The sequence below is a fragment of the Anneissia japonica genome, unplaced genomic scaffold, assembly GCF_011630105.1.
Source record: "Anneissia japonica isolate Jap-2015-1 unplaced genomic scaffold, ASM1163010v1 scaffold287708_len1499824_cov190, whole genome shotgun sequence".
Taxonomy (NCBI): Eukaryota; Metazoa; Echinodermata; class Crinoidea; order Comatulida; family Comatulidae; genus Anneissia; species Anneissia japonica.
In genome coordinates, this window is record NW_022752295.1 from 259,885 (window position 1) to 276,231 (window position 16,347).

A 16,347-nucleotide genomic window follows, 5' to 3' on the forward strand; every position below is an offset into this window, starting at 1 on the left:
GGAACAGGCCCTTATGGCCCACCGCTGGATACGCCATTGTTTGGATTTAAGGTAGGAATTTTTGTTTTAGGTTCTTTGCACTGGTACTAACATTAGTAGGGATTTTATCTGTAATAGGTACGTATTAACGAATAACCATTGGTTGATTTTGGCTTCAGTATAACTTTGTTTTGGCATGTTTAACTTTATTAAAGATCATCACTCTGGAGCCTTACATCGGAGCTGGTTCGAAACATTTGGGTGGTAGTACCAAGTCAAGGACTATAAACCGTAAGCCCTGTTTAAACAACCTACTGTACAAAATAAATCGTATCAACTTTAAAAGAACCCAAAACATTATTTCTAAGTGCTCTGGTCCAGTCCCTGATGTGGACTAGACAGTGCTCCGATTACGAACATTCTGACAACGCAACACTTTGGGAAGAAGGCCTACAAAGTTTTAGGAAATGATATATAAATGTTCATAACGACAGTGGACCATAGCTTCTGACAAAATATTATTTAAACTATTATTGTACAATTGAATTGTATAGAAACTGGGACGTATCCAGGGGCAGGACCGTAGGAAGCAGTTTATTTTTGGTTCGGCCAGCGAGAAGAATTTCCTATCCCCATTCCCACTCACCCACAGAGGGTTATTGGTTATTTACCAGTGGGTGAGATTCTAATTTTCTCAACGGGGATCCACACCCACATCAGCCCCAGTTCTCTACTTTCGGACTAATAAAGTTCACCCAAATTTGGCAAATACTCGTAACTTTCAGTCCAGGGGGCTTCAGATCTAGCACTAATCAGGGCCATATCAAAGGATTTCCATTTGGGGGTGTGGGGTGAGCGAATGTTGACTAACTGGGCTCAGGGGGTAGAGCCGATACTGTTGGATTGCACCTTATGGCAACTTCAATGTTCAAGGCTTAAAGATAGATTGTCTGTTAATGAGATATAAGATTCCTTTTTAATCTTCATTACTGAAAATAACAAATTTTATATTTATATATTTATTATGAATGTAGATGCTTGGTAACAATAATATGCAAATAAATGACATTGTGCAGATGCAAAAATGCAGGAACACTAAATTTACAATTTGTAAATATTCAAAGTAAATTCCGTAGTCAATAGCATAATAGTTGTACAACAGACCCTATCATTAGCATTGCCTGTCTTTATTCGTTTGTGTGTTACTGGCCCAGGGGAATGTTACGACACTTATATATCGTCCCACATGTAAGTTTTGAGAATAAATCCGGTTGGAGGAATGATGAGACGCTTTCATAAGCTATTAGAAGATACAAAATGTGATGTCACATAAGTCTACTGATAAAAGACCAATCCTAGAAAGAACTAAAGAAGTCAACGATCTGTTACTGTGCAGTTATTCAATTGTGAATTGCCAAAACAGAAAACGCCTATTCCAGAAAACCTATGAAGTCATTCAGGCGTAATGAACGGTAACCAACATCTGGTTGGCAACAGAGGGCGTCACCTATCATTGTGACGACACGACTGTGGTACTCTATACAACTGTTGTTACTATTACCAAGACGTTTCTGAAGGGTCAATTAAACTTGACCAATCAGAACAGAGCCAGCAATACAAGCTTGTCCCACAAACACTTGTTTTTTTTTTGTCCCACAAATGCACATATTTCTGTACATTTTATGCTTCCATTTTGTTATACCTTAGCAACAATATCCAGAGGGCAGGAATGAGCAAAAAGGTCCATCTGCATCCTTTGGAATTCTAAATAACAATCCATATCAAGAAACCCATTTCTGATGTTTATCATTTTGAATAAATATACTATAATAAACAATAAATAAATACAGACATTCTAAGCATGGTATCCTTTAAATGTGTTTGATATACTGGTATATAATTACGTACTTCAATATTGCAAGAGCCAAGTTATGTCTACTACCACAAAAATTATTGTGAATTTAGCTTGTTAGTTATGTAGATGTGAAAATGGCAGGTATATCATAATTTAAAAAATAATAGTAATACAGGGTTTAAGAACTACATCATGTTTAGCAATTTTGTTTGGTATGAAAATTATTAGGCAAGTAGAAATGTTATAACCAAAGCAAAAGAATATAAATTGAAAGTTTTAACTCATTAGCTTATGGCTAATGTTGAACGAAAATTGAAGCTATAAGGATTTGGCTATCTGCCTAATTATAACTAAAACCCTGGTAATACTCAATGAAGTATAAATACATCATCATTATGTACTCTCACAACATACAGTAATATATTTTATAGTTGCTAGCATTTAAATTTTTATCCATTCATGCTGTTGAAATTTTAAATTCGGGTTCTCACAAGTCACAGGAGTCCACCTGGAAATCAAATGTCCCCTGCACTCGCACAAGCAAGTAAAAACCTTCCAGTCTGCATGTTTTTAGTGTATTACTTGTCTCCCTGAAGCCATTCTGCAATGGTTATTATCACACACACCAAAATACACTTAGATTTGTTTAAGATCTCCTGGGAAGTAGCTTCTCCAAATTTGGGAACCATAGTTCAGTACATATCCATTTATGTAACCCTTGTTTCATCTCGTGATTTTCCTGTATTTTTTGGCATTTTACGATTTGAACCATCTTCAAGCTCTTTGGATTTGTAATAATGAGGTGCTACTTCTAACAGCCACTGGTTTTCAATCTCAATAACCTACGAATGCAATCAAAAGTAAACTGAATTAAGGATTTGGCAGGTGATAAAATGTTCAACTATAAGAGGGTTGTTAAGCCTCTTTTCCACTAGGCGAATTTATTTGAGCGAATCGAAGGCACTGGTTCGGTTCCTGAGCTCTGCGCATTTTTTCGCTTTGCAAACAGTGGAAACTGAAGCAAAAACTCCGATAGTAATGTGAATATGCATGTGCATGAACCAACGCTTTCGACTCGAGCGAATAAATTCGCAAGTGGAAAGAGGCTTTAGGTGCTGCATTTAAGTTTACTCAGAGTTCATACAGTTTAAGAAAATTATCAAAGAATTTCATAAAATGTGGCTAACAGCACTTGAAAACAACATTAATGAAAGTGCTTTTCAAACAATCTATGGAAGCAGAGGAATTTATTCTACGCAATAATAATACATATTCATTAAATTTGTTTATAATTAAATAATAATTTACCTGTCTCATAAATTCTTTTGTAGTGAAAACAAGTTCATAGTAGATAACCCATCTAGGCTGCTCCTCAAAGAGGCTGCTATTAGGGTGGATCATGACAGACTGCTGATGTTTGACAGTCTTATACTGCCCTCCTTTGCTGAACTTGGCTGTGTGGTAGAAAAAACCAGCTGTGACCGCCTACAAAAGGAAGACAGATGCAAATAGCAGTTACCAATTCAGTTTGTACTATCAAAAAGATGCTACATAAAGAAATATATTTACGTTAATAACTATTTTTGAATAAAAATGAGAATGAATGAATGAATTAAGCATGAGAAAAGAATGTACTGTGGTGGCAACAGCTGTTATGAGCTAAGGAGGTTTAGCTGAACTGGCAGAGCATTGGAATGGTCCTCCAAATTCCCCTGTGTCTGATTCCTGCAGTACCCCACATATTTGTTGCTCCACATTGTTTATTGGGTAGTTTACATCTATATCCTTATGTAATACTTTAATTCAAATACATTACTAACTTTTCTTTATGATCTCCACAAAAGTAATTATGCACACAACTGTTCAGGACATGAAAGCAACAAAATTTAGGCCTATATGGTCATTAAAATCCAACAAAAATAGCTAATTTACAGACATAATGGATGAAGTAATAAAATATACCTTAAAATTTAATTTTTTACTATAATCACTGAATAGTTACATAATAAAGTAATATAATAAACATTAATTAAATATAAATATATAAATATAATAAAAAATTATATAATAATAATAATAATAATAAGGTTGATTTCTTTGTATTACCTTGCGAATTGCAATTGTGTCCTGCGGGTTGCTTGAAGATGGAATTTCTACACGCTCCATAAGACCTACAAGCTGATCACGCACATCTCGTGCCCTTTTCATTGATCTATGCTGTATGAAGTTCTCAAAGCACCATTGAGTAGAGTGACCTGTTTCAACCCACTGCAATTAAAAATGTACTGCAGCATATAAGGATAATTAATAAATGGCAAACAATAACACTCACAACTACTTTTTCTACATTAGCACGAATAACTAAAATTAATACAGTAATAATAATTCAAACAATATTCATTAGTAAATTTATTGATTTAATTATTATTAATGAAATACAATAATTAAAACAATAAATTTACTAATGAATGTAATTTTTTACCAATCACGATCGAAGAAGACATTCTTCATGTTAATAATATAATAATATAACAATAGATCGACCAAAAAGAATCACTAAAAGCTGTTTTATGGAAACAGTGGCTTACATGTTTCATTAGAAAATATCATAAATTATACATGTAGCACCCATTCATTTTCATAATTTGTCTCTAAAATATCAATACTTGATACCAAAAATATTTAATGTACACTATTGTTACAGTACCTAGTAATAATTTATCTAAAGTCAATTATGAGCAAAATTATTTACTTAATTGTAAAACAAAAAAGAGAAAACAATATTGACCTGATTATAAACATTAAGAAGTGTAAGATGATCTCCACCCGTGACGAAGAAATTCACCCTTGCATTGTCCGCATGAACTATCTTGTCCTTTGGACGGTAGAATATGGAGGCATTTACAGACAACATGGCTGTTATGCTGAGTATCTCTTCAGAACATTGGTACCTTAAATAAAAGAGAACATGGTGAATAGGATAAAATGAAATTTAGTCACTCATTCAATATATATATATAATATAATTTTGAAAAAACATTTCCATAAAACAAAATAAACACGTTCTCGTAACCTCTAATGAGGGCAGTATAACAGAGGCAGTACAGCTAAAAAGACCTATTAATCAATCAACTATTAATCAATCAGCCAAGTGTTTCTAGAGCTCCTCATGAGGGCAGTATAATAGATGTAGTAGAGCTAAAAAAGATCTATTAATCAATCAACTATTAACCAATCAGCCTCATGAGGGCAGTATAATAAAGGTAGTAGAGCTAAAAAAATCTATTAATCAATCAACTATTAACCAATCAGCCTCATGAGGGCAGTATAATACAGGTAGTAGAGCTAAAAAAATCTATTAATCAATCAGCCGAGTGTTTGTAGTGCTCCTCATCAGAGCTAAAAAGTGAAACTTACTTTTCAGATGCTAGAATCATCTTTGAGAGCATTGGGTCAACTGGAAACTCAGCCATCCGACGACCTAACTTTGTTAGCTCTCCCTTATGGTTGAGAGCTCCAAGTGCATATAGCTGTTCTAATGCCATTACCAGTGTTTCATGGGGTGGAGGGTCCATGAAATCAAAATGAATCAAGTCATTAATCCCCAAACTCTTCAGGAGTAGGACAACATTTCCTAGATTTGTTCTCTGAATCTGAAAATACCAATTGACAAAATAAATAATTAACAAAAATGAAGAAAAATTAGGATAAATAAAGAAAAATGAAATACTCAAGCTATATAGTTATATATAGAATACACATCAATTCAATTACATTATATGACTTACCTCTGGAATGGTATTTTCTTCAAGTTCATGATTGAAGGCCCAAGCCGTGTAGAGACGAAAGCATTTACCAGCCGCCACTCGCCCCGAACGACCAGCACGTTGGTTGGAGGATGCCTAAACAAATAACACACAAGACAATCTGAGATTACAAATCCTTGCCCTGCTGCACCATATCTATACCAAAAAATAATGGCCGACAAACAAACAAAAAAGGCTGATGATCTGCTTGAGTTGGCTCTGCTGTTGGCTGTTGAGGCCGGAAAATATTTAACATTCTAAAATCTGCATCTTACTTTCGATCAGCACCAAATTTGAGAAGGATCGAGATACATGTAACATTGTCAATGTGTGAAAATTCAAAGTAAATCGATCAAATAGTTTTTAAGATATGCACAAGCAAGGACACACATACCACACACAGCCAGACATATGCCCTATTGCAATACCCTTCACCTATCCTTCCAAGAGGTGAGGGTATTTACTGGCAAACTTTAACATATTCACTGTAATACAGGGTGTACAGCTAGGAACGAATATACTAGCAGATATGCTATTCTTTTGTAAAATATATTACTAAACTTTCATGCTGCCACAATTACACAAGCACCAATGGCAGCTCAGGAAGTTAGGTAATGATCTAAAAACACACTCCAATATACCTTTGAAATAGGAGTAACCAGTAGAGACTCCATACCAGTCCTTGCATTGTAGCTCTTCTGCTTACAAAATCCTGGATCAATGACGTATATAATGCCATCAATGGTGAGTGAAGTCTCTGCTATGTTGGTAGCAAGAACAACTTTTCGAGCACCTGGTGGTGTCGGCTCAAATATCTTAGCTTGGAGGTCAGAAGGCAAGTTGGCGTAGATCGGTAGAATGATTAATTCTTTTATCTTGGAACCAAGTTTCTTTGTTCTTTCCTATGTAGAAGTAAATCAAAAAATGCATTTGAAATGCATATATAACTTTACCAATTAGCAAATGTACATATAATAAAGGTTCTCATATTTGTTAAGCCACGTCCAGACTATCAACTTTTGACAAAAAAACTGTTGTATGCCCATATTTAGTCATGATATGCCTATATATGGTCATGTGATGTCATCATGACCATATTTAGGCATGTCACATGTTTTTGTCAAATAAAATTTGATAGTGTGGACAGGGCTTTACACACACTCCTTTAAATAGCAGTCAATAAACTTCAATTTTTGTAGGAAGATTAGTTTTAAGTTAGCTAAGCGTGCCTCTTTACAAGTTGATATAACTCATTGATCTTTTTAAATGAGAAAACGAATGCTTTAATTACATCTTTTGAAGAATTTTGAATTTTATCACAATGAGTACAATGTATGTTTGATAAACTCCTACACTATTATATGATGTACAATAAATGTTGGCTTGCCTGTAACATTTCATTGCATGATTCGATCTCTTCTTGTCCAGTAAGAAACACGAGAATATCTCCTGGTGGTTGTGAAACATGTATTTGCAGCACTGACACCACACAAGCATCCAAGTAATCTGCTTCTGGAGCCTTGCGACAAAAAAAAAAAAAAAAATATATATTCTATAAATAGTTGACTTTGTACAATTCTGTGCAAAAACCTTAAGATAAGCCATATAGCATACAGATGTGCCTACATGAGCTGCTAATAGTTTCAACTTAACACGCCTATGTCATAGGTCAAGCTAGTATTGAATGATTTGTTTACCTTTGTATAATAAATGTCCACTGGAAACCTCCTTCCTGGGATCCTGAAGATAGGAGCATCATCAAAGAACTAAAAAAAATAACAAAAACAAAATATGATGATGATTTATTACAATAAATTGGCTAGAAATAGAAAGTAAGCCACCTTTAAATTCAAATTCCACAGTAAAATCTATCTGAAATTGGATATTCTCTTTTGATGATTCTTTGATCGTTATTAGTATTCATTAAAACTATAATGCATAACGTGACAAAATAACTCACATCAGAGAACTTTTCAGCATCTAATGTTGCACTGGATATCAAGAGCTTGAGGTCAGGTCTGAAGCGAGCAATGTCTTTCACAAGACCAAACAAGACATCAGTGTGGAGCGTCCTCTCATGAGCCTCATCGATGATCAGAGCACTGTCATTAACAAAAATATAATCAGAATTCTAACAAGGGAGTACCTGACCAAGGTTAAAACAATATATACTGTACTCTGTTTTTAATTATTACTACCATCTTTGAATTATTATCACTACGATGTGTATTACTCTCGTGTACGACACATCATATAGGGAGAATTAAAACATCACCATACAAAACTTGTTCATATTGTGTATCATAAATGTAGGAAATAGGAAACTGAGTTCAATCAGACATTCATACAACAAATACTAATCAATGCATTGGCACCTAGGTTTACAATCATTGATGTGTAACTAAACCATCACAAGAGTTCGTAATCATTATGCACAAATAAACAAACAGTGAAAGAAGGTTTTCAGTTTGATTCCACAATGGGATAATATGCTTTGTATACTTAGGCACAAGTGTTGTGTTACTGTAGTTTTTATCTAGGCTAATTTAGGTGTTGTGGACAGTGTTGTTAGGTTTTGTGGAGAATGTTGCAAGGTGTTGTGGAGAATGTTGCTAAGTGTTGTGGACATTATTGCCTAGTGTTGTGATGTTGTCAGTGATTGAAAAACTATTCTGTTTTTATTAAAGGGTAGACCTTGAATATTTACCTGTATCCAGCCAAGTCTGGTTCACTAAGGAATTCTCTCAGCAGCATACCATCCGTCATGTACTTAAGGACAGTACGATCGGAAGTACAATCCTCAAAACGAATACTATAACCAACCTAAACAAAATGATAACAAATCAGAAAGTAATTGTAATGAATACATTAAATAACATCATCTTTGAAAAACAATCATCTTCGAAAAACAAATAGTGGAAGTGGTTCGGCGCAGTGGGAATGGTTTGGTTTTCCAAACTTGAGGTCAGGGTTTCAATCATTCACTGTGCATTTCGCTTGTGTCCTTGAGCAAGGCACTTTATCTACATTGCTTCAGTCTACCCAGCTGTATTAATGTGTACTAGCAAATTGCTGGGAGTAACCTGCAGTGGACCAGTGTCCCACCCAGGGGGGTACTACACTTTCATCCGCTTCATGCAACAGAAACTGGGGATAAGTTGCAGTCCTATGAGCACTAGTGGCTCGGCAAGGATTTACATACTTGAAAATGGTAATTAACTGTTCATTGGTTATGACAATGAATCGCAAAAAGTATATATAGTATATATTGTATTTGATAATTGTCTTCTAAACGAACTCAAATGCTGCTTGTGTCCACATGAAAATCAAAAGTCTCACAATGCAAAGACCAGCCATCTAATTGCTTTTACCATCCATTTTAATTTTTGTATATTTTACATTGCTTTTGTTATTGTCTACGCATGCTGGCCACTTCAACAACTGATTATTACTGATTGGTAAATTGTGCATCCTCAGTGTTCAACAGAATACAGTATGTCTAGGCAAGTTTACCTCATTACCAAGCTTCACGCCCATTTCATCAGCTACCCTCGCAGCTACACTCATTGCTGCTACACGTCTAGGCTGTGTACAACCTACTTTTTTCCCATCCTTAGTGTAGCCCTATAAAAGAAATAGACACAGCTTCAATAATATTACCAACAGATGGCAATGACAATAACACAAACATACTGACAAACAAGAGATGGAGTTGTCATTTCCAGAATTAGCTTGGTGTGAACTGGACAAATCTGGCAAAGAACAGACCAGAGAATTTGAGGAGGCCATTGGCCAGCAGTTGCCTGACAGGCTGATGACTGCATTGTATAAATCTCTATTGACAAGATGCCTAGACAAAATGGCTTGCCAATTCTCTATAAATTTAAACACCCCTTGGCAATAAATGGAACAGATGACCCCTGGAATTTTGTAGTAAGCAATGACAATAATTAAAACTACAATAAATCTGGTAATGCTACAGTAGAAATATTAATAATTATTATGAAAATAATACAGTAATAACAAAATATTACTAATAATAATACAAATACAAATAAATACAGTAAACTAACAATAATAAAACAACAATATTATTATTATAATTATAATTTGTAAAAAAATATAAATATTAATATCATTATAATATGAAATAAATGTGATCCCACACTTACAGCTTCGGATAAATACTGAGGAACTTGTGTGGTCTTCCCAGAGCCTGTCTCACCTTCAATAATAAGCACTTGGTGCTCTTCAATGGCCTTCAGGAGATCCTCACGGAATGGAAACACCGGCAGACTCTCCCTCGTCTCTTTAATGCTCATCCGTTTTTTCTCGGCTTGTGACATCTTTGGTTGCTCCTAACATGAATATACATAAATATACATAGTATTTCATCTGTGTCTGTTTAAGGAAATACATATATTATATAAATATACTATTATTTCTAGTATTTTTCTTTGTATTTATATTGTTTTTATCACTGTACAGGGAATCATTAACATGTTTTTGTTGACCAATGGTCATTTATTTGAATCACATTATATAGAAACCATGTGAATGTATTTGTATTTTGAAGACCTGCTTTACGTGTTGCTCTAATCAATGTAACTGAATTTGACCAGAATATTTGTCATAAGTTGTTCCATTCTACAATGAATAAAAGTATTATCGCATAAAATAAAAAAATAAATAATAAAATGTATAAATAAATGAATAACAAAATATATGGATAATTGGCTGAAATTTAGGTGTAGAATGATGCTAAGTATAATTTTACAAACCTGAGGCTCCCCAGAAGCAGGCATTTGAAGTGCACTCACAAAGTCAATCTGATCAAACTCATCCAATACTACTAGGTCATACTCCTTAGTATGCTGAAAGAACAACACAACTAGAAAGTTACAATAACGAATGGTAATCTTTTAACTAAAGCCAATCAATTATCAGAGGCGGATCCAGAGATGTCTGAAAAGGGGTGGAGGCTGAAAGGGGGCTAAAAAATGGGGATAATCGAGATAACACCATCCTAGGGGGTCCAGGGGCATTCCGCTGCAAAATTTTTGTTTTCTAGATGCCCGAAAAAACCTCTAAGGCATTTTGGGCGATCAATTTTTTTCTTTTTTCTTTCTTTCTTTTTTTCCTTTTTTTTTTTTTACTTTCCAAGAAGAATGGGGGGGGGGGGGCTGGGCAGGCCTGGCCCGGCCCACCCCCTAAATCACCCCTGATTAGAATAGTAGGACATGATTCACCTAGTTAAAAATTACCACTTGGCTTGGTTTAATTGACCAAGACAAAAGTTATGCAGGCATTTTTTTTTTTTGGTCAAACTTATCCGGTAAGTTTGACCAGAAAATCTGCATTATGAACGAAATGTGCGACAATGGTATATATTGGCTCACCTTCTTTTTGGCATCCTTAGCACCGAAACTCATCTGTCCCATCTTCATCTGTTCCTCTTCCCATTTCTTCTGCTCGTAGCCTGCAACTTTCTCATCACCTTTAGGTTCAACATATCTTTCTTGAGGTTTCTGCATGATTAATTCATTTGAAATTTGATTAAATTGTCGTACTATAGTTCTGGGGCAGTGTCATTATCAGCTTCCAGTACACAAATGCTGGTTGTGAATTATGCCACATCACCAATAGCCTGGTTATAGTTTGTAACGATTGTCCTGCACTAGGCAAGACTTGACCTGATCAGGGCAATGAATGCCTCTGCCCAACGATAATGTCCAACGATGTCCAGGACCCCCTGACCTATGAGGAGAGTACCTGATAAGGGTCCCAACTTGGGTGACAGGTATTCATTTATAAAATAAAATTTAAAAATGATCTCTGTTAATGGCTCTGTAGGTCAATCATTTTCATGGTTAATGACAGCCAAGTGTCTTCAACATGTTGACGCTAGTGGAAAGAAATAACAACTTTCCATTCTTCTTTTTCAATCTCTTTCTTCCATGCGATAGCTTGAAATGAATTGTTGGTTTGTGCTTCTTATGTGTGTGCAACACATACATCCCACATTCTGGAACTGGTTGATTGTGTGGGATATATCTCTCTCACCTTGTGGTACTGGTTTGTGGTTTATCTGTGAAGATATGTACATCCCATTTTGTTGTACTGGTTCATGGTTCCACAGTGTGTGGGATTTATCTTTCTCACCCTGTGGTAATGGTTTGTGATTCATATGTGTAGGTATTATGTACATCCCACTTTGTGGAACTGGTTCATGGTTCCTGTGTGGGACGTACCCATCCAACCTTTTGCGGTATTGGTATTGGTTTCTGGTTTCTCATATCCATCCCATTTTGTGATGATGGTTTCAATTGTTTATGAAGGACCAAAATGTCTAAAACTGTATGACCAATATTTAATGATTTAACTTACCGCATCATCTGTCGGCATATGGTAGCGTTCTTCCCTCTCTTTATCTCCTGATTTCTTGTAGTTCTTAGTTAATTGCAATATAGTTTTCTTATATTCAGCATCCCTTCTTTCTTTCTCAGACAGTCTGTAGAAGTCAAGATAAAGACAAAACCAAATCATGAAGGTCTGCCTATTAATTTCAAATTATTTTGAAGTGAAGCTATGATCTGGCTTACTTCTTTTACAACCATTCTTTTGAGGCCTGGGCAGTGAAGTATTGGATGACAAAAAATGGATTTGAATCACACGTCTCATTGATCATAAAAATATACAGGAAAAAGAAACTAATCAAATGATGCAGCTTCTGGCCAATCAAAAACACAGTTATTGTGAAACATTTGGAAATAGGATCTCTCATGTTTATTGCAATACTATGTCATCTAATGCAATTCAGTCAATGATGGCCATGTGCTTTTTACAAAAGTAAATAGCTATAAAGACAAGTAACAAAAATAATCGATAAATTACAAGAAAATAAAATTTATATTCCTTTAATGATGCGACCTACTTCAAGCCAGAATATAGATATTCCTCATCTAGCACATCCATCTCCAGCTCATCAAGCTTGTCTCCTTTCCTCATCTCCAGATACTTCCGCCGAGACTTTTTTCTAATGTCTGGTATCATCTTTTTCTTATCTTCTTCTTCCATCTCCAACCTTTTCTTGGCTTCTTCATATGCCTGTAACAAGGTTAATTAACTTTCATAGTCATGCATTTCATGTAAACAACTTATCATGACTTTTAGATATCGCTTTTTTACGGGAATGAACCCACAATTTAAACAAATGTTTTGACAATTTCTGGCTTTAACCAAAAGATTGTTACCGCTATATGTACATTTATCTAACCGTTTTGTTTTAAGGTACAGTAGAACCCTCTTAAGGTGAGACATCCAGTTCCAAAAAAAGTGTCCCCTTAATAGAGGTGCCCAACAAATAGGAGTACCCCTATTCAAGTGACACTAACCGAGAATCTAATATTGTCCCTTTAAGGCCAAATAAAAAAAAAAGTATTGTTTGCCACGCCCGACCGCCCTTATGTCACAAAAATCCAACCCTAATTTTTTATATTGCTATTAAAAAACCATTTTTCTCATTTTTTGGTTGTGATGAGATTTATTTTTTAATTGTCCCCTGAATAGGGATTAAACAAACCATTTAGCACACTAAAAAGTGTCCGCGTCCCCTTAAATGAGTTGACCGTAGTGGTAAAAATACTGTATATTGCCTCTCGTTTCAAGGAAAAGTGTCCCCTTAATAGGGGTGTCCCCTGAATAGGGGTGTCCCCTGAATTGGGGTGTCCCAAAGGAAGGGTACTATTGTATTCCCTTTTTCTTTACATTGTATTAGGATTCTGCCCTTTTGATGTTTCTGGCATTCAGTTTTTTCTTCATGATTGATTTTTTTGCTTTTGTTTTTTGTTTGGATGCAACATCACTGTGATGTGTGCTGCTGTTTCAAAAACAATTTCCAAATAATTACTAACATTATACCAGGGGCGGCACTAGCGGGGGGTCCAGGGGGGAAAAGGACCACCCGTCCGGGAACTCTGGACCAACTACTTGGACACCACCTATCATGGAAATTCGCAGTGGTGCGTCAGCTCTTCCCCGACAGGGGAATGGTATCCCCGAAAGGGGATTAGTACCCCCGACAGGAGGACTAGTACCACCGGCATCCTTTTTAAATAAAGAAGCCTACAATTAACACAACATTTTATCTTTTAATAAAAAAAAATCCCCCGACAAATTCAATTTTTCCCCGACAAATTCAATTTTTCCCCGACAAATTAATTTTTCCCCGACAAATTAATTTTCCCCCGACCGGGTAGGGGTGGGGGGACTAGGCTTCCCTGGCGGGGGGCGTGGACCCCTTGTCGGAAGGCTTGGACCCCTCGTCGCAGAATTCCTGGCACCGCCCCTGCATTATACTATTAACACACCTCTTTGCTCGACTTATCAGCAACATTCCTTGTTCTATCCTTGTCTTTCCTTTTCAGTCTATTCGCAAACTCATCACGCTCTTTTAGATCTTTTAACCGTTCTTTCTCTTCTTTGTTCCATTCATCCGAATCCGAGCTAGTATCATCTTTAAATCTTCGTTTCTTACTAAAAAGAAAAACAAGAATTTAGAAATATGTCTTATTAATAATTTTAATTTTCCCTTTGGTAGTTAATTTCTTTTAAAAACTTGGGATGATGATAAAATATCCAACATTAACATTTTAATTTGTTGGTAGTTATTTTCTTTTTAAAAACTTGGAATAAAAAAAAAATATCCAACTTTTAACATTTCAATTCATGTATACATATTCATTCAAACTGTGATAACAATCATGCAAAATGTTGTCTACATTCAAAATGTTATTTTTATCAAATACGTTGAACATAATATGCAATGAGTTTAACATTTAGTATAAAATGCAGCTAAACATGAGAATTAATCATGAAGCACAAACCTGTGTCGCTGTTCTTCTTCACTCTCACTTGATGATGATGATGATGATGATGCTTCCTTTTTTCTAATGTTACGCTTTTTGGACTTGATTGACTATAAACAAATTAAAATATAACTGACAATAAACAAATCAGCAATGATGTTACTAATTTATGTTGTGAATATTTACTTGGAAAATAGAAAAAGAAAATGACAAAATATCACTAATGTTTTCATTTATTACATCGTGGATATCATATGTTATAATAATAATAACGCCATTCTTTTATAGCACATTCCGCAGAAAACAAAAAACCTCAATGCGCATTACACCAATAAAAAACAAGCAGTAAAAAATGTTGACATAAATTACGGTACTTAAAATAAATACGAAACAAAAAAAAGCTCTCTTTGTTTTCTTAATTTGTTGTTTGTAAATTGTAAAGCACACACCTCCTAAAGGCTAGTATGTGCTATTTGAACATATCAATATTTATTAATTACCTTTTTGGTTGATGGTTTTGTCTCTACTATGTCAACATCATCATCTGATGACAATATCTGGTACTTTTGATTCTGCTGATGCTGACTGATGGCTGCTTTCTCCATTGCTCTATTGACAACAGATGAGCTTACTTTGCGGGGTATCTATTAAAATACAAAAAAAAAATATCTCAAAGGCTAATGGTTCAAATTTATGATTATACTGTCTTTTTTTCCTAAAGCCATGTTTGCATTGAATGAATTTTGACAAGACCAAGTGTAGCTATACTTCAGTGTGTTTTGACATAAATGCGAAAGTCATAAATGCTAAAGACAGTTAATGCTGAAAAATTGTCTTAACAATTTACCCTCTGTTCATTTCATGAACATGAATTATTATTACTAATTTATTATTATTATTATTATTATTATTATTATTATTATTATTAACATTATTATCTCCGCCAGGACAGATATGTTTTCGGTCTTGTAAGTTTGTGTATGTGTGGCACGTTTTTCAGTTTTCATGTTTTTTTTTTTTTGTGTTCGAAATATCTCAAAAAACAGCTGCAGACATAATTTAAAATAATAGGGAGTGTTAGGTATGACCCAATGAAAAAATGATTAAATTTTGGTGACGGTCCAGAGTAGGGTGTGGATGTGAGCTGAGGTAAGAAAATTTATGATTATTGCACCTATTAGATGGCCACGAATGACATGCGAAATTATGAATGTGCGGAGATGGGTTAATTTCTGGGAGATTCTTGCTTGCTTGCAGGTGTGTGGAAGGCCATCCTGATTTCCAGGAGACTCCCGAAAGTTCCGGGAGACTTGGGACCCCGGTTTAAAATCCTAAGTTGGGTGTCTAAATATGAAACAACACTTGTATTTAAAATCATATGAAAAAACACTAAGTGACAAACTGTACAAGGGTATTTAACAGATGGATTTCAATTATTAGAAAAAAAAAACCAAAACCTGCGAAAAAGACTAACCTTCATCCACAGTTGACTGGCAAATGCAATGGTTCGATTATCGACTTCAATTGCTCCAGTTTTCTGTAGGGTGTCTACAAAAGCTTCTGAGGTGAATGACTTCTTGGCAAGTCCAATCAGATATTCTGCTATATAGCGATCACTGATACCAAGGATATCATGTAGCTGGTCTCGAACCCACACCTCTAGGACACCATCAGCCATGATGCTGGTTTGTCTACACCAAGGCAGCCCTTAGTCTATAGTATTATGTCAATAATCTTGCAGAAGACCTCTGTCTGCATTTACTTCAACAGTAATCTTACCATATCTGTAAAACAAAAATGAAGTTGAACAAACTGTTTATATTTTGAACATTCCAATGCC

General features: G+C 35.2%; 1 protein-coding gene across 1 annotated transcript; it reads right to left on the minus strand.

The window, feature by feature from the left end:
* Positions 1 to 939: 939 nt before the first annotated feature.
* On the minus strand, positions 940 to 16,300 carry LOC117122207 (pre-mRNA-splicing factor ATP-dependent RNA helicase DHX16-like). Its single transcript, XM_033267714.1, has 21 exons — positions 15,982 to 16,300; positions 15,008 to 15,151; positions 14,526 to 14,617; positions 14,010 to 14,175; positions 12,575 to 12,747; positions 12,028 to 12,151; positions 11,040 to 11,168; positions 10,422 to 10,514; positions 9,813 to 9,998; positions 9,154 to 9,264; positions 8,348 to 8,463; positions 7,601 to 7,742; positions 7,338 to 7,406; positions 7,028 to 7,159; positions 6,282 to 6,542; positions 5,623 to 5,736; positions 5,252 to 5,487; positions 4,623 to 4,785; positions 3,941 to 4,102; positions 3,143 to 3,319; positions 940 to 2,676 (listed from the first exon to the last, which is right to left on the minus strand). The coding sequence occupies exons 1-21, from the start codon at positions 16,183 to 16,185 to the stop codon at positions 2,542 to 2,544; spliced, it is 3,129 nt and encodes a 1,042-aa protein (XP_033123605.1). The 5' UTR covers positions 16,186 to 16,300; the 3' UTR covers positions 940 to 2,541.
* Between the last annotated feature and the right edge of the window lie 47 nt (positions 16,301 to 16,347).